Source organism: Mixophyes fleayi, chromosome 9, assembly GCF_038048845.1.
Source record: "Mixophyes fleayi isolate aMixFle1 chromosome 9, aMixFle1.hap1, whole genome shotgun sequence".
In the NCBI taxonomy this organism is placed as follows: Eukaryota; Metazoa; Chordata; class Amphibia; order Anura; family Limnodynastidae; genus Mixophyes; species Mixophyes fleayi.
In genome coordinates, this window is record NC_134410.1 from 117,293,217 (window position 1) to 117,313,089 (window position 19,873).

Consider the following 19,873-nt stretch of genomic DNA (forward strand, 5'->3'; position numbering starts at 1 on the left):
AGAGAGGGATGGTTAGGCTAGTAGGAGGGAAGAGAGCAGACATGATCAAGAGAGGAACGGGCATTTGGAAGACAAGGGGGGCAATCAGGGGCCATAGAGACAGGAGTGGAAGAGGCAATGTGGCACACAAAGGCACGGGGACATAAGCAAGGGGAGGAACCGATCAGTGAAAGCCAAGTGGAAAGACACGTGATACAGAAGACAAGAGGTGAGGCAAGGTGGCAGATAAGACATGGCTGTGTACCTTCAGCCACCAAACCTTTGCGCCTTCGAGAATGCAAGAACGCGGACTTGGGGAACCAGCAGTGTAGAAGTAGATCGCTGGATTAAAACTGGTGGGCTGGTGAAGGTTGGGGGATGTTGGATCATTTGGGTAGGGTGTCTTTTTTTTGAGTGAGGGTCTGACCCAGCATTGTATTGTTGGCTGAATGTGTAGGCAAAGGGGACGCTACTGTTTGGGTGGAGATGGCCAAGCCGTTTGGGTGGTGATGACCGCGCTGTCTCAAGTGGAGCTTCATCTACATGGGGTCCTTTAATAAAATTCCTATGATGTATAGTTACACCCATCTATGCATAAAATATTATGAGTGAACTTGCCAAGACTAATGTGCTTAGATAATCTGTGGAAGAAAGAGAGGGATAAAACATTCAAAGGAGGTCGGAAAGAGAACAGAAATGGTTAAACAACCATAGCGATCATTGACTTCTATGAAGAATCCCCAGTCAGTACTGCTGATGATAGGATTCAGGATCCGTAAAATAAAACATAAACCAACACTCTACAATTTTAGGGTCTTTCCTGTATGCTGATTGAACTCTCTATCTGCTCATATATCAGGCGTCCCGGTGACTGAAGTTGGAAACACAGATGTTTGAGTAGGAATATGCAATTAAATCTCACTGCAAAGAGGATTTAAACAGATAATAAAAGCGGAAGAGAAAACACGGTTTAAGGCTACAAGCCAGTGGTGTAAATACTGCGCCACGGCCTGGGGGTCCACACTATATAGATGGCGGACACGTACTAGAGGGAGTGCCATCCTTAGGGCCCCAAGCTGTAAGTAACAGGGTAGTCTAGTGCTAGAGGCGCAGAGGGTTGTTCTGTCTCTGGTTTTGTGCACGAAATACGGAAATTCCAAAGCGCTTGTTTCAACGCAGCGCCCGGTTAGACAGATTGGGGGTACAATACTGTACAGTATGGTGGGAAAGCTGATGTCATTGTGCATTGTGTCTGAGGAAGCTGCAGTCAATGCTCGGGTCTCAATGACGCTGCATGTACCCCACTGCTGCAAGCTCTTTGCTGGTCTCTGCAAACGTCACCGATATTTGAAGCACATGTGAGCAAGTGATGCATAGAGACATCACCCAGCAGCAAAGGAAATTAAATTCAGATGCTGTGACTTAAGCAATGCGGCATCAGTAAAATACCTATCTGCAGTGCTTTTTTTTTGTAAGAAAAAAGGTGCCGGAACTCACATCATGTAGCCAATCACTGTACACACACCCACACACATCAGTTGTGTAACGAAACATAACGGTCACCGCCCGCAGTAAGCTCTCAGCGCGCGACCACACGACCAATCACAAGCTGAGTAGCGCCACAAGCCGAGCAGCACCATCACAACCAGCGCGGACGAAGTACGCATGCACCGGACTCGACACACAAGCAGCCTGCATGCACCGTTTTAATGATTTTGCCGCCGACCTGCTACGCTCGACAGGGCGATTCAAGTCCACGTGGACCAAACATCAAATGTTCAAAAGTTACTTTTAAAATTTGGAAAATCCATTGAAAAAAGGTTCCGGAACTCAGTTCCGGTGAGTTCCATGACAAAAAAAAGCACTGCCTATTTGTACAATAAACTGAAGAAACTTCAACGGATATCTGCAAATATATAAAATGCCTCCTCAAATGTCTACCAAACAGGCAGCCAAAACGTTAAGAACAATTTTCAAATAAAACATTTTTGGTGGATTTCCCCTTTACCAATATAAATGATTGATTGAAGATTGACTTTTCTCTACTCCCTGCATTTCAAATACTAAAGAGGGGCACATAGCTTGTTATAAAGATCTTTGTTCTTGTCTCTATAGACGGTCAGAAAACAATCCTTGGTTTAATACCAGTAAAACTTATAATAACATACCGGATGGATGTAATGATGTATTTTAGAGTGAGAGCATCATTTTTTGGGGCAAGAATCAATGTTTGCGTTTAACCGCCCAGATCTATAGAAGAATAGTTTGCTAGGAGAGTTGACTGGGGAATTTTAGTCCAGGAGATGGGCAGTTTGGAGATATGTAATAAGTTAGTTTTCATTTCCCGTACTAGGCCATGTGTTCCGTATTCTGGCAATGGTTGAGAGTTGCTCTTTAAGACCAAAAACAAGGCTGCCTTTTTCATTAACTACTCTGATATTATGTCACAGTTAAAAACCCCGTGGGAAGAATAAACACTTCCTCCGAGAAAATAATTTATCTCTGGTGGACTTAATTACGTTGTTAATATAGTTTCGTATTTTTACAGTGAACAGTGACTATGGGTGCTCTTATCGTCCGGTCTGGCTTCAAAGGTTAACCCTGACTGTTCAAAGAAACTGACAGACCAGTGTTACGTCGTAATCCAGTGCTCCGATCATCTGGCTGCCAAAGAGTTTCACCGAAGTAGGCCTGGGGCACAGCGTGTTTTCATTACCTCTAATTATTTTCAAAGGAAACTTATGTCAGAGTGTGTACTCTAACTAAAGACTTCCAAACAGCTTTATACCAATGACTGGTGAAACTGAGTTCAAGTTACACACATAAAAAAAAATCAACTACATTGCCCTGACGTGTCTTTGATGGAGGACAAAACGACCAATCAAAACCCAGTCTCATCGAATTTTGGTTGGTCTAGCTAGAAAATTCAATCAATTCATGTGCACAATCATTGTTCCCCTGTTATCTTGAGCACGTATTCAAATACAAATGGCTCTAACTATATACATTTTCATTTTAATCTGGATATAAGTCCACTCTGGCCAAATGTTGTATCAGTCATCACTATCAGTCGGCAGTTACCCCAGCCCTGTAGCTGGTACAAATGATACGGCTAAAATACCCATACTTTAGAGAAACCCAGGACTTGAATTGGCCATATCTGCGTTGATACACCCTCGGCATCCCCTTACTGTACATTGCTTACGTTCGTTCGCCCCTTCTTTCCCCCATTCCCCCCTTCAAGTTGTAGGTGCTCATAAGTGTCATTAGCGTTCAGACATGAACTGCATGCGATTCAGTTCATTGGCGTTCGGTCCGCAGAGCTATATCACGCAAGATACAGCACAACTTGGGCAGCACAGTCGCCTAGTGGTTAGCACTTCTGCCTCACAGCACTGGGGTCGTGAGTTCAATTCCCGACCATAGCCTTATCTGTGTGGAGTTTGTATGTTCTCCCTGTGTTTGCGTGGATTTCCTCCGGGTGCTCTGGTTTCCTCCCACAGCTCAAAAACATACTGGTAGGTTAATTGGCTTCTATCAAAAATTGACCCTAGTCTGTGTCTGTCTGTGTGTCTATATTAGGGAATTTAGACTGTAAGCTCTAATGGGGCAGAGACTGATGTGAGCGAGTTCTCTGTACAGTGCTGCGGAATTAGTGGTGCTATATAAATAAATGATGATGGTGACTTTCATCTGGAGATTAATTAGGCTCAAAATCTGTAAATGTATGGAAAACTTTAGACCCTCTTGAGGATGTCATATGGTCAAAGGTAAGATCGTAATTAGATCCTGGTTACTTTTGGGACAATAGACTATGCACCAATATTGACCATGCTTGGATTTTCACGCATATTGTTTTTATTTGGGTGAGAAAGGACACCAGATTTACCTACAGCTACCAAAACGACCAGTTCCTAGCGTGGACGACATGTGTTTACCATGCCGTGAGCACATGTATGGACACCACTTATAAAACACCTCTCTCTGATGCGGTTCCCCCCTCCCTTCTTTAGCCCTGGTCGTGTTTTCCCAGCCAGACTTCCTGGATGGCAGGTTTCCTGCACAGAAGTGATCTCAGTGATGGATGTATTCCTGTTTCATGTAACACTGTCACCTGGAGCAGAGCACTTGTTGGCAGGAGAGCTGGTTTATGGTTAGTCAGTGCGGGAGCCCTACGTACATTCCAGTGTCAGCTCAATTATAACTCAAAGCTGAGAAGTTTAACACCAGCCAGGCCACAACACTGATTCTGTGATAGTACTTCTTCCACTTTGCTTTTTATGCTTGTAATCCACCCACTCCAGGGGCAAACACAGGACTTATAGAGGGGGGTTTCCACACCACGCCGCCAGTGGGCATGACCAGCATGCATGGGGGCGTAGCTATAATATTAGACAGGGCTTGGCTGCTCTCCAACTCTCCCTATCCCCATAATATACATGGGCAATGCTGCGTGCACTACTGTTAGGTGCACACAGCTCTCCCTTTTCAAGCAGAGCCGTGTGAAGCGGAGTCAGGGTTCAGCCACCTCAATTATACAGTGCCCCAGGCTTGGAGGGGGGTTTCCAGGCAATTGGAACCCCCCCCCCCTTTTCGGTTTGCATATGCACTCTCTGATATCTTGTGCTTGTAGACTGAAAGCAGGGCAATTAAAAATGAGCTTGTTCAGCGCATTTTTAAGATAGAGAGAGAGGGTTGGGAAGCACCAGACAAGGATGTCAATATGACTCGTATACCTATAATCCCTGTGATGTCATTGGGACAATACCTAACAGGAAAATGGCAAAACTGCACATTAACGGGAGCTTGCAAGTCATTTACAGGGGGAGGGGGGCCTTCGTTCTCTGAAAAGTGTGATGTAGCCCACACTTACCCACCCTCCCAGAATGTCTGGGTGACCCCTGAATTCCGGATAGATCCCCTGGACTCCTGGGAAAAGGAGGCAATTCTCCCGTATCCTTCCCAATTCATAGTCATGTAGGTGGGATGTGGGTCTAGATGGCGTGATTCTCATGTCATTTAGGCCCCGCATTGCGCAATCAAAAGACGTGTTGGCATCAGATCGTCGCAGGAGCAGGGCCAAAATCCGCACTGCTAATTCACCGCCCCTCCAGAATCTGACATAAGAGAAAACTGCTGGTAAGTATGATGTAGCCATAGAGCTGGATTTACCATGTAGGTGATCCAGCCTTATGCCCATACTTGCCAACTGTACTCCACTACCCTCCTGCACTTTCAGGAGGGGAGGACAAGTGGCAAGTGCAGGGGGTGGGACCAACAAAAATTTGCAGTGAATCGTATCATCAAGGACCATTCCTCCCACTTCACTAGGAAGCAATAAGAACACGGGAGGATCGCCTGCTCTCCCAACACGGTGGCTCAGTGGTTAGCACTTCTGCCTCACAGCACTGGGGTCATGAGTTCTATTCCCATTCATGGTCTTATCTGTGTGGAGTTTGTATGTTCTCAACATGTTTGCGTGGGTTTCCTCCGGGTGCTCCAGTTTCCTCCCACACTCCAAAAACATACTGGTAGGTTAATTGGCTGCTATTAAATGGACCTTAGTCTCTCTCTGTCTCTGTGTGTGTGTGTGTGTGTGTGTGTGTGTGTTAGGGAATTTAGATTGTAAGCCCCAATGGGGCAGGGACTAATGTGAGTGAGTTCTCTGTACAGCGCTGCGGAACTAGTGGCGCTATATAAATAGCTGATGATGTCGACTACATCCCGGGAGAAATATGAACATGTGATCAATGGGTAGAATAAAAATGGTTTTGGTTAATTTTTGTAATCTTATTTTGCTTTCATTGAGTAACCTGCACTAAACGGATAAAAGCTAATTGATGATTGGCTGCTGTTGTTCAGTAGAAACGCAACGTTAGTAAAAGAGCCCCAGAGACCTGATGATTAGAAGCATAAAACTAGTTAAGTCAGAAAGTTTGTATAGCTGAGTGCATACATAGCATATAAAAATGTAAAAAAAAATGGAAGCAATATTTCCGTTACTAAGCTGACAATTGTTCCTCGCCCCCGCAAACCTCATCTAGGTTGACGTCTCTACTAAACGCCTATGAAAACCTTATTAATAGCCCTTTACAAGGTCCACACACAAGAGCTATGATTGAACAAGGGTGAAACTGACATTGCCCAGTCCTATCTGAACATCTAACGACGTCTGAGAACATAACGGCCGGGCAGCTGGATTATGACACAGCTACGGTGGAATTTCTGGAAGAAAGAGGGCAGGATAAAGAAGAGGAAACAGAAGGATGAAATGTGTGGAAGAGATTAGTGAAAAACATGACATTGTAGGACTACCAAGATTGAAAAGACTCTCCGTCTCCAACACGAGAAGCCTCCCGCGGGACCAGAGAACAAAAGCTCAGTAGCTGCACTGAGAAGTGGGAAATAATATCATAGTTAAGTGGGTGCACAACGGGTGGGTAAGGAGACTGTGCCTGTACAATTTAATCAGCGATTGCAAGACAATTGCAGCAGAAATGATATGTAACGTTGTGTACAATTATGCATTGTGGGTATCCATGGGACGCTGTGTGGTTAGCTGAAGCGAGCACAGCAAATAGCCAGGCAAGTAAAATAATTGCTTCCGGCGTTTGTGCTGCCGTCCTATGTATGGTCAATGGTTTCTACAGCTCTAAGTTAATCATCATGTATTAAGATTATTTGATTAAAAAAACGGACCTGCCATCCGCATGGAAAATTGTACCAGTGGTGGTGACCCCAAAAAGATGGTCACGCCTGGAAAAACATCAGTTCATGGTGTGACTTAAATACGGTCCCAGGTGCCACTCTGTGATGGTATATGGGGACGGTCTATGCAAATGTGTATGGGTAAACCTTTATATTGTGTATACCTTTATATTGTGTATGGGTAAACGGTTATATTGTGTATACTTTTATGTGTGACTTTATACTAAGTATGTGCAATCCTTTATATTGTGTATGCCTTTATATTATGGATGGGTAAACCTTTATGTTGTGTTTATATTTATATTGTGTATGTGTAAAGTTTTATATAGTGTACACCTTTATACGGTGTGTGAGTAAACAATGCTCAGAGTGCGCCTGGAATTACGCCTCACTGGCGAATTGCAACATGGAGGCGCAAACTTGTCCCTTTAAAAGTACAGGGTGTCACCCAAGAACCGCTAGGTCTGCGCTGGTGCAAAACTGCACTGTGTGGAAGAAATGGTCATGTGACCCCCCCCCCCCCCCCACACACACACACACACATGAAGGAATGCCGCTAACAATGCTTCCCACCACCCATTCACGTTGTTACACATAGCTCACGCCCCAAAATCTCGTTTCTATGCTGCTCTCTAAAGTGGGGCCCATTCTGTACTTCACTGGGAAAGTCTTAAATCTACCCAACTCCTCCCCTCTGGCTGTGCAAACACCGCTCCTCCGCAAACGTCGACTTCTCTCTCCTCCAACTTATGGACCCCAATAAATATCTAGACATACTTATGCAAAAAGAGGCAGATGGCGGGTCCAACAGTGGCAGATCCAGGAGGAGGGGGGGTGGTCATGGTAATCGCCCTCCCCCTAGCGGCACACTAATTACACCTGTATAGCGGCCATGAGGCAGGCAGAGGATCTTGTCAGGTCGTTCCGATCAGGTTTTAAATGCAATCAGAGCAGCCAGCTTTTACACAGCCGCCAGGTCCGATCAAAATGAAGCGGGGGGGGGGGGGGGGGGGAGGGCACCAACTAGATTGAAGGAGGGCAGATTATGCTACATCCTTCCCCACCCCCTGACAAAAAGTCATGGTGCTAGATTTACTAAACTGCGGGTTTGAAAAAGTGTAGATGTTGCCTATAGCAACCAATCAGATTCTAGCTGTCATTTATTTAGTGCATTCTACAAAATGACAGCTAGAATCTGATTGGTTGCCATAGGCAGCATCTCCACTTTGTCAAAACCGCAGTTTAGTAAATATACCCCCTGGTCTGCGCCTACGTCCAAACCTGTTTAATTATATTTTATTCACTGATACAGTGGTCAGTGTTCTTTTTATGCCACTAGGATTCCAGCTGAGTCTGCCTTGCGTGCCATTGGTCATCAGAAATTGGCAGTCAGCAAAGCAGAGGAAGATAAATGATTAAAGAATTTCTGGAGCAAAATGCCATAATATTTGTAATATACTATTGAATTAGCCATTGTCTGCGTCAAGGGGTTAATACATTGAAAAGAAAGTATTTCCTAGAACACGCAATGCACTCCTTAGCCAGAAACTCTGCAGCCTTCCACCCACAACCTCAGTCAAAAAAGTGGGGAGTATATTATAACGCCCATTGCTTGTGCTCCCCAAAATTGCACCAGCTGTTTTCTTGCCGTTAAACTGATTTGCTAAATCAGAATCCACGGATGCACATGGCACAAGTCTTGAGATCTTTAAATGCCTGTTGAGTTATTCATGTTTCACTCTCAGAACTCTGTTGGCCCTCTCTCCTCCTAATGGGGTTGTAATGTCTCCGTCTCCCCCCCCCCCCCCCCAAGCTAAGTTTCCTCTTTCATTATGCTGTTACAAGTCGACCATTACAAGCTCTAAACCGTTTTCCAGCTGTACTTTGTGGACTAGACAAGGTAACTAGACTGGAAGATGTCTGTTAGTCTCACAAGGGTTTTAGGAGATTATGCAAACACAGAGAAGATAGGAGGCGCAGTGACACCAATACCGCACCATCCCCATTGTAGATAGCGGAATACACGCCAGAATCCCAGCCCAGTTGCAATAAAAGATTATATATAGCCACCAGCGTCACGTTGTATAAAGATGCTGTAGGGGCATTGTCTCCGTTACCTTAGAAACATGCAACAAATGTCCTTTTACGTCTGCGTAAAACCTTTACCTTTTGTATTATGTAGGTTCCCAAGTCTTTAAAGAAGTGGGGATTGTTTATAGGATTTAATGTAAATTATTAAAGATGATTCATTCCAATTACGGACACATGACGGAGTGGTGGAGACAAGGGTCCCGATTCAAGTCCGGACGCAAATTGGGGCGTAATAGGCATGCAGTGCATACAATGCGTTTTTAAAATAAATCTTCAATGCAGTTGTTCTCTTACAGCTACTAATGTAATTTTTTTTTTAATCAACACATTACATGCGTACCTACAATAAAAATAGGATATGAATTACACGCATCAGTGTCAACGTGCCCTTACTGTACATACCACACGCTTGTCCGCTCCTTCTCTTCCATGCTCCGCCTCTCCAGCAGTAAGGGGTAGTGTCAGATTGTGCGGGTATGAATTAGGTGCAATTGCGTCAAATGCGCAAGTTTTTTTTTTTCTGGGAATTCATGCGAGATACTCTAGGCAAATGGTCGAACGTCTGAACTTGTATCAGGCCCAAGAAGTTTAGGGGTTAAATGTATGGATTAAAAATTTGGAGTAATGAAGATGGCACGATAAGCTGTGTTATACACTATGATGTGCGCAGATCTATCATTTGATTGCTGGAGCCAGGGGTGCAAATGCTGTTCTAAAATATATAGTATTACAGCCGTACATTTTAAGCAGTCAACGGGGAGGGCTATGTCAAGAAGGCAATGGGACAACTGGCACCTGGGTAAGTCGTTTTCGGATATAATTGGGTCTTCTCAATCGCAGGTTGCCTGATTAATTGTTTATAAGCACTGAGGAGTGTTAAGAGCCAAAGTACAGGGCAAGGAGCCAATTAGCGGCACTGGTGTTTTACTGGAAGACCACAGCATAGAGACGACACAAAGAGCTTGCACTTTAGTGCTGCCGCTGTTCGGTTAAGACCAGAAAAAAAGCCTTTGAGGGATGCTTCAACGTGCATCAAAGGTGATGGCGTCACCAAGATCACTTTATGTAAATATTATTTATATACTGTATAAATATATATTCATGACATTTTCTTATAAGTTAAACATAAATGCACTTTTAACTCTCTATCAGCCAGGCACCATGTTTCAGTTACCCCGTGCAACAAGCAGGTTAAAGGGTCATGAGCAGAGCATTGTAATTATCTTCAGACAAATACTTCCAAAGGCCAAATGAGAAGCCTGTGAATACAAGAGCAGCCTAATTGCTGTGATCAGCCAAGCCCGGGACAGGCACGGCACCGCTGGAGGGGCCAGAAGTCAGAAATCTGCTCCGGGCTGAGTCACAGCCAGAAAAACCAGGAAATACGGTAACAAATAAAAGTAGATGAAAATTACAAATTAGCCTCCATTCAGGGACTTCAATATAGGGATTTTATTCCTCTTCGCCCACTGAGGGGAAGAACAGATTGTTAATACATGTAGCCCCTGATCCCAGAGGTCTCAGGAAAGAATACAAGACATGTACAAGAGGCTTTGAAAAGTTTATCCTTGGGATACCGTAGAGAAGGGCAGCCCCAGGCACGGTGAGCCACAGACATGCAGGACTTTATGAAAGCATAAATTGTAAAAGTAAAACTATATAAAAATAGATGTCAGCACGGTGGCTCAGTGGTTAGCACTTCTGGCTCACAGCACTGGGGTCATGAGTTAAATTCCCGACTATGGCCTTATCTGTGAGGAGTTTGTATCTGTGAGGAGTTTGCGTGGGTTTCCTCCGGGTGTTCCTGGTTTCCTCCCACACTCCAAAAACATACTGGTAGGTTAATTGGTTGCTAACAAATTGATCCTAGACTGTGTCTGTCTGTGTGTGTATATTAGGGAATTTAGACTGTAAGCCCCAATGGGACAGGGACTGATGTGAGTGCTCTGTACAGCGCTGCGGAATTAGTGGCGCTATATAAAGAAATGCTGATGATGGTGATAATGATGTCAGCCGTACATAAAATACAGTGTGATATTATTCCCCATACCTATATAGGTACCAAGGTTTAAAAGGCTTTACAACATGGCATAGTGAAAGCTACTTAATGTTTCTTTGTGTTGGGCAATTTCAGCATAACCCTACAGCTATGGCACTGCCTCTAGCTTGCGCAGAGGCGGTATAGGACAGGAGAGGTGAAATTGTAACATCAAACTTCAGCTTACTACATTCGATTGCAAAAAGGTCACCAAGATACAAGCAGCCCAAATCCCCCAACCAGTGGCGGATCCAGGAAGGGGGGGGCGATCGGGGCGATCGCCCCCCCCTAGCAGGGGCTTGCTGCCGGCGGCTGCACACTATGTGCAGATCCGTTCAGCAGAGAGAGTTAGGGAGAGAGTCCGGCTCTGATCAGAGCAGCCAGGCAGGACTCTCTCCCTAACTCTCTCTGCTGAACGGATCTGCACATAGTGTGCAGCCGTCAGCAGCCTTAGGTGTCAAAAAGGGGGCGGGGCTAAATCCCCCCCCCCCCCCCCCTAAATCGCCCCCGGTACAATTAACTTCTGGATTTGGCCTGGCAAGCCCTGTTGATATAGCAGACATGCCAACATGGCTCATTTAGTTTGGAAAACATTTGTCTGATCTGGTATTTGATTCAGTCTAAAGATAAATAACACTCTGGGCTCAAGAAAGTAAATGGTGTATAATAAGCATTTTACATACATTTTTAATCAAGCCCAAGTTGATTGTCATTAACCTAAAACACTGTTGAGCAAACTGGCCAAACTTTGTGGAAGATGTTACTCTATCATCACCATTTATTTACATAGCGCCACTGATTCTGCAGCGCTGTACAGAGAACTCATTCACATCAGTCCCTGCCCCATTGGAGCTTACAGTCTAAATCTAAATTCCCTAATATAAACACAGAGAGAGGGAGAGAATAGGGTCAATTTTTTTTTTATAGCAGCCAATTAACCTACTAGTATGTTTTTGGAGTGTGGGAGGAAACTGGAGCACCGGGAGGAAACCCACGTAAACATGGGCAGAACATACAAACTCCACACAGATAAGGCCATGGTCGGGCATTGAACTCATGACTCCAGCGCTGTGAGGCAGAAGTGCTAACCACTGAGCCACCGTGCTGCCCTAATAAAACATGTAATCAAGTAAGATGGGAGATCGAGGACCACTTGAGGTCATATCCACATAGCGATATGGCCATTGACAATAATCGGATGTGTGTAATTTGGGTTTCCATGAATTGAGACAAAATGATCACAGATCTGATAGCTCAGCAATCGGAATGCTCAAGCGGACTGTAACGTGCGTACTATCTTCTGTGGGAAACTCTGTACCAGACAAATGCCTTCCTTTGGCAATGGATCATGTTTGCATGTCTGATATTTCCCTAAAATAAACTAATCAATCACATGCTGCTCCTGTCTGACTGCCAGGCCTGACTAGTTGATCTCCAGGCAGTTGTAATCACAGGACGAACTAAAACTCAACGGGATAAAAGCACAATAACAAAGAATAACCATTAAATAAAACAAAGAACTACCTCGAAAAAACTGTTAACAGCCCGGGTCCTAAATACTGTCTGTAATACTAACAATTCCTGAATAAACATGGCAAACCAGAAACGCATCTATGCGCCAAGCGCATTTCATAATTCAAAATGTATGAAACTTTATTGACACAATGGATGTAACACACCTGCATTATATATAAAACAAAGCTTCTACGTCCATCTAGTTTGTCTGTGATTGTCTACTAATAAGAAATTGAAACATGAAACAAATTAGCTTTAGCTAATTAAAGATTTGCCAGCGCATGAATATGGGGTGTCACTTACTGCCCACTTCCACTTGAATGACATCAGATGAGGATCCTGCCTCATTGGAGGCTACACAGATATACTGTCCTGCATCCTCCACCGTCACTTCCTGAAGTGTCAGGTTCTGACCGTGCGAGCCGCTGCCCGGTACTTCCTTGTCACCTGAATACGAACGACAATAGAAATATAGCCACCACCGCTTATTTGTTATATGCCACAAATACTTGTAAAGTATAAAAAAAATAATAGAGTGAGTGGTTCTAGCGCACCTTGTAATGTCCCCAATTCCTAGTGAAAAGAAATTCTTCATGTTCATAAATACTGGTTCAGCTCACAAAATGGCCGCCTGTACTACATGTAGGCAACAGGGGTGTTTTTCATGTAACCGAAAGTATGTTTCAGAAAAGAGAATACGGTGTTGATTCTCTTCACCATGTTGGTGTTTGGATATATAGGTTATTGATTTATTGACCATTTCCTACATTTACACTGTGTGCGCCATTATGCTGGCTACACATGGGCCAATCTTGACTGACAGATACTAATATTATATACAGATTATAAATCCATTATTATCATTATTATTATTATTATTATTAATCATTGCATTTGTTTTTTGGGAGACCGAGAATTACGTTCCGGAACAGAATTTTCTCCAGTTCCTGCATAAATTTCTTACCGAAATAATCGTATTTCATTATTTGATGTCTTTTGATATAATATTTTAGATTTACTTTTATGTAATATATTTATAGATCTGTTTTATTGATATTTTATAAAATTTTCTACAAAAAACCCCTCCATCTTTACCTTTGTACCACACGACCAGCGGCAGAGGGAGCCCCTCAATCGTACACCGCAACTCAGCGTCCTCTCCCACGGGCACTTGTACTGTAGCTTTGACGGCGGTGGCTTTAGGCCGTTCTGCCAATTATATAAACCCCAGGGTTAGTCACACGACTGTAACAATGCCTCATTCTGAGAGATAAAGAATTAATCACTTACCAGTATATGTAAGGGTTAATGACTGCTCATCCTTCCCCAAGTCATTAGAAGCCACACAGCTGTAACTCCCAGAATCCTCCTGGCTTGCGTCCTTAATCAGCAGGATGTTGCCATCAATGATTGTATGTCTGTTTTTTTAGGGATAAATTCTTGTGTCAAACACAGTCACTCGCACTTGCTTTATATGTTACCACGTGAGACAAAATACTGTATTAATTAAATTAACGTTGGCTCTAAATTACTCCTGGTAATCGTGGGGGGGCAGGTAATAAGTGTATAGGGAATGAGGGCATGTACAACACTGCAATGAGTAGTATATGCGAAGATAAAGAGGTTTATTTACTAACAATGTTCAAGGTGCAAATGTGCCCTAAAACCACAGCAATCTATCAGTAATTAGCGACCATCCGTGTAGTAAAGGTTATGCATTGAAATCAAATGTATGATTTGCCCCTTAGAGCAATCTTAGCAAATATCTCTCAAAATAAATATTAAAGATACGATAGATACAATAAGGTATAATAGCCTGCAAGACCATTGATAATATGGATGACGCTTGTTTTCCATAGGACTCATCAGTCTAAGAAATGTTTGTTGCAAAGATAGTGTCTAGTCATTATTAGATGATTTCAATAATGTTTTGCGCATTTGAATGGATGATATTTCCATTCTAATTTACCTCATGGTGACGTCACCTTATGTTCATTAATGGTAAAATGCTCATGGTTACATGGCTACATGGTCGTGCCCCTCTACCCGGTCGTCGCTCCCCATCTTTCTGCGCGGCCCCATCCATAGGCAAACTGAGGGGGGTTTCCTAGTGCCTGGAAAACCCCCCTCCAAGCCTTGGGCACTGTATAATTCAGCTGGCTGGACCCTGCCACCGCTTCACACGGCTCTGCTCTAAAAGAGAGAGCTGCATGCACCTAACAGTAGTGCATACAGCATTGCTCATGTATATTATGGGGATAGGGAGAGTTGGAGAGCAGCCAAGCACTCTCTAAATATTATAGAGCCACGCCCCCATGCATGCTGGTCACGCCCACTGGCGGAGTGGTGTGGAAACCCCCCCTCTGCATATCCTGCGTTTGCCCCTGCCATTGGGGAGGTGGGGAGAGGTATGTTGGGGAAAGGAGGTGAGATAAGAACCTCTTAGGAGGAACAACTCTGCTACGGTATAAGCGAAAGGAGAGGCCAATCTCACGAGGTCAACATCTGGGTCACCTGCCTGTGGCTAGGGGGAGAGTTTTGAACTTTATCTCTTCTAACACATTGGGGTTTATGTGGATTTATTTGCTGTTTTTTGACAAAAGTGAGAATAAGCAACTTCCCCGAGCAGCAGCTCCTTTAAATACCACTATTTAAATTCATATTTTAAAAAAATAAATACATATTGGGGGCATTTAAGAAAATTTCCAAGGGGAACTGCTATGGGCACGGCTACCTGTACAACAGTTTTCATAAATGTCCACCATTGTGAAAGTAACCTCTCAGTCAACAACTATCTATATTAACAGGTTACAAATAAAATGTGTCTGCATCATACTTGCTGTCGTTGTTGAGCAAGGTGTCTCCATGTTTCCAGGAGATGTGGGGTTCAGGGTACCCGGACACATCACATCGGATCCGCACTTCCCCTCCGTGGGACAATTGTGTGGAACTTGACTCGATCTGAATTCGCGGAGGTTCTAGAACACAGATAGTCTCACGTGTCAAATAGTCGATAGTCATGAGAATGAACCAATGTTGAAAATAAGTCATTGATCATACATCAGTTTTGTAAATACCTTACTTAGAGTATTAAATCTTCAGTGTTTGGAGATGGTCACATAATCTAGGCACCTCAACTTTCCCTTATGTACATACTTCAGATGAAATGTAATTAACTTAATCCTGTATACCCCTAAAACAGAAGCTTACCATGCACAGAAAGCCAGACGCCGGCTGTGGTGGAGCCATGGCTGTTCCTGGCAGTGCAGTGGTACATTCCGGCGTCGCCAGGCTGGACATCCTGGATCTGCAGTGATGAGTTGGGAAGGATCCACAACCGGCCCTCCTTCAGTGCGTTACCATCATGTTGCCAGGTGAGGTTGTAGCGGACATCGCCAAGAACATGGCACGAGAGGACGGCCAGGTCGCCAGGTGAAGCCGTGACGTTAGCGTGGAGGGAGATTGTGGGAGGGGGATCTGTGAGAAAGAGAGGGCACTGGAGTTACGGGCTGCACTGTAGCAGCAAAACACTCCACTTTTCCTTAGCAAGAAAACTGTTGAACACTAGAAAACACATCAGAACAAAGACACGAAATGAGCTGCTCTGCCTCACGTTTAAAGAAATTGGACAGTTGTATTAAGTGCGCTTCAGCGCAGATCTTACCTGCCACAGACACCTGAGCTTTAGCGTATCCTGCGCCAGCATTACTGATGGCGGTGCACTGGTAGATTCCTTCATGGCGGGCCAAAGCGGACGGGATCTCGTAGGTGGCATTGGCGGGTTCCCTAGAAATTAAGAAACAGAATTGCATGATCCGTGGCAAACAGCACAGGAATACAATGGGGCAATTCAATTACCTTTTCCATTTAACGTCTCTATACAAATTATCGAGAGGGGATGGAAAGACCCATTGAATGCTCATTGTACGCGTTACTTTCACTTGCGTGCAATGAATTGTTCTTGCCTGAATCTGTAGTGGCAAAAAGATTCAGGGACAGTGGGATTCGGCCAAAAATGTGCTGGAATCATACTATAATTCAGATTACATCAAATTAATTGCACATTATATTACAAAAAAAGACTTATTATTAAAAAAGTATCTATTTCCCCGAGTCCATCCAAATAGCTTGGCTTAGGAATTTCTTTCCTTGTACTAAGCGGTTTCCATGGAATCTATAGGTAGGGGTTTATGTAAAAAGAAAAACTCCCCACTCCAACTCTCCCTTCACAACCCACAGGGAGGGGGGAGCAGATTAATTGAAAAGCTTAGGGGAGCAACTTTGCCACCTAAGTGGTCCCAGTATAATGGTAAGAGATACTTTAGACTCCTGGGGCCTGATTCATTAAGGATCTCAAATGGAGAGGATACTCATTTCAGTCTCCTGGACAAAACCATGTTACAATGGAAGGGGTGCAAATAAGTGTTCTGTTTTACACATAAGTTAAATACTGACTGTTTTTTCATGTAGCACACAAATACTTGATAGCTTATTTGTACACTGAAATTTAAAGTTGATATTTGTGTGTTACATGAAAAAACAGTCAGTATTTAACTTATGTGTAAAACAGAACACTTATTTGCACCCCTTCCATTGTAACATGGTTTTGTCCAGGAGACTGAAATGAGAATCATCTTCATTTAAGAACCTTAATGAATCAGGCCCCTGATTATTATACTAATATAGTGTCAAAAATAATACCCTTTTCTAATACATTTTAATTTAAATAAAACCTCACCCAAAAGACCTCATCCATCACTTGTAATTCAATTGGAAATCTCCTTTCTTTGTAATTCAATCAGATAAAAATAAAAGAGACGCCGCATGTAACGAAACTGTGAGCACCTGCCATTGAATGGCTGTGACCTGAATACACCGGGAGTGTTATCAGCGGCTCAGACAACCACGCGGTCAGTGTGGGAAAACGCTTGTGATTGGTTGAGAGGCTAATGGCACGTCCGGACAGCTCAGGTCACAGTCCTTCACCGGAACTCTTGGCGAACGGTTTACAGTCGCCTGTAATATTTTTCTTTTTTCTATTGGATTATAAAGAAATAAGAATGTCCCATTGCACTGTGGCAGAAAGAAGAATGAAGATTTTATTTTAGAAAGTGATTTTATTTTTATTAGAATGGTGAACGAGGTGTGTATTTTGATACTGTTTTGCACAATGGGAGATCATACTCTAACTACAGATATTGTGGTCCAAGTAAAAGCGGCCAAGCTGGTGATTGGACATCAACTATAGCTGGAGTATGAACCCTGCAGACACTTCTGTTGAATTAGGAGAAACGTATTAGGCATAATAATTGGAACTCTGGACGAGAAATGGTACGTTACATTCACATCCACTAAAAGCTCCACTGAAATGAATAGGCCCTTATATTTCATATATCACCTTCGCTGCTAGGTACTAAATCCACTTACGTATAGAGCCGCTCCTCTCCCAGTCTCTCTCCATCCCTGGAAAACCTCACCCGAAAGGGGATATCACTGAGAACGGAGCACGTTATAGCCAGCGGCCTCTGGTAAAATCCCTGTATAAGAGGCGGCATGGTCACAGCAGGAACATCTGCAGCAGGAGGAGAAGTCAGAAGTACTCATTTACTTGTAAGAACACGAGTATTGAACTTTAAGTGCTACATTCCCACCTGGCATTTATTATATTGATTATAAAAGTGCCTGTTTCAAGATGGTTATTATAGCCTGGTGGCTTTACAGGACCATAGATCTGTGTGGAAAAGACGAGGCGGGCAGGGCGTGATGACACAGTTCACAGCGAAACGCGTGGAGTCCAGGAGGTCTCCCTCTAATTTTAGGAGAGTTGGCAACTTTGTTTAAGAGGTTAATATACAAAAGTTCCAAAATGCAGTACAAATGCTGTTTCATGGGAAAATACATGGATTTGAGGACAAAGACAGGGAGCAAGATTTTGTATCTTCTGATAAAGCTTTGCAAATGAAGATCCCTACTTTTCCCCCTGACATGCAAAATACCTCTCTATGTGGAACAAGATTACTTAAATGAGATTCAGGGTTCAGGAGGTGCATTTATAAGTATGTTTCTTGTATTCCAGGGCTTGAGGGGGGGACAGCATCTGAATTTTACAGGTACTTAGGAGATATATCGGTGATCAGGAGTCATTCTATAATTTGTAGTAAAACGCCTTTTGCCCCTTCCATTTGCACTTTTATTGAGAGCCCATAAAGAGCAATTGGGGAAACTTTGTGATGTTTAAAGGAGCTGCGGGCCAAGATGACTCTTCTGAGCCATCTGAAAGTTCAAGTGATGCCTCTGATATATATCTTAGCCTAACATAAATAATACTACAAAAAAAAGCAAACCTTTATTAATACAGACTTTAGGAAAGTGGTAGAGATTTTAGAGAAATTCCTCAATCCTTTAGACTCTTAACACTTTAATAACACCAGTCAGTAAAAGATATCCATTTAACAATGTATCCAACATACTAAATTTAAAGGGGTTATCCACGTTCCGACAACCCTTAGGCCCTCCCACCACTTAGATCTTCAGTAGGTGCTCCCGTTGTTGCCCGTTTTTTACTCCAGCACAAGCACTGCTGACAGATTCTGGAAATCCGACAGGGCAGGAGATACAAATGGATTTACAGGCATGCACTGTGTACAGCACCTGATTGGACAGGAGCCAGTCTAAACCAATCAGCTGCCGCCAACAGTGCACACCCTTTCCCTAGCTGCTGATATCGATAGTACGGGTTCACTCCACAGCATCTGACAGCTCTCTCCTCTCCCTCTCGTTAACTGGAGACGTGTACGCCGTTACTGTGATTCTGGTGTACGCTTAAACCTCTGAGGCACATCAAAAATATATGTGCATAAAAAGCTTGTTTTATCTACATAATAAACTGTTCTAGTGGCCTACAAGGGACAATAAACCTATTTATGAGCAGGATATATTTTCACTTTTATGTCTATTCATGATAATAAGCCTTGAAAGAGACACTATTGTCCGGGGTAATGCGAGGCATGTGTCAGAATGTTTTGCAGCAAAAGGGAATTATTTTGGAAACGACTATTTGCAAAAAGTCTACATTTTTGGTATTTACCCTACTGATAAGATCTAAATTTGTTTTTTAATGTACTTACGTGTACAAATGCTTATGGTGGTTTATAAGTGAAGGAAAGGGCGCTATTTGAGTTCACCAGTTTGGCTAGGCGCACACTGCATGATTCTTGAGCGACGGCAGAACCATAAGTATAAAACATCCCCTTCCTAACCTGGTATTATACTGGTGTAGGCCACATTGGACAGGCGCTGAAACTGGTGTCCGCTGTGGTCGGTTCCGTTAACCTTCATGAAGAAGCTTCCTCTGGGTGCCTGAAACAGAGGTACCGTCCACAGCTGCTTGCTGCGCTTGTAGGGTAAACGCTGTGTCGGTAAAGAGAAGTAGGATTCACCGGAGACACGCAACAGATCCAGAGTGTTCACCTTTCCCGGTGGAGCGAGGCCGGAGCAGTTTATCAAAGCGGAGATGGGAATTCCTTAAACGATGCAAAGAGA

The 19,873-nt window shown here is 43.6% G+C and overlaps 1 protein-coding gene across 1 annotated transcript in view; it reads right to left on the reverse strand.

Moving 5' to 3' along the window:
* HMCN2 (hemicentin 2) overlaps nt 1-19,873 on the reverse strand; it is a 169,408-nt gene that overhangs the window by 105,530 nt on the left and 44,005 nt on the right. The window contains exons 8-15 of the mRNA XM_075185190.1: nt 19,591-19,854; nt 17,759-17,903; nt 15,996-16,117; nt 15,542-15,808; nt 15,168-15,309; nt 13,622-13,749; nt 13,427-13,540; nt 12,635-12,778 (exon numbers count right to left, since the gene is read on the reverse strand). Coding sequence (XP_075041291.1) covers nt 12,635-12,778; nt 13,427-13,540; nt 13,622-13,749; nt 15,168-15,309; nt 15,542-15,808; nt 15,996-16,117; nt 17,759-17,903; nt 19,591-19,854 — 1,326 coding nt within the window. The remainder of the gene's footprint in view (nt 1-12,634; nt 12,779-13,426; nt 13,541-13,621; nt 13,750-15,167; nt 15,310-15,541; nt 15,809-15,995; nt 16,118-17,758; nt 17,904-19,590; nt 19,855-19,873) is intronic.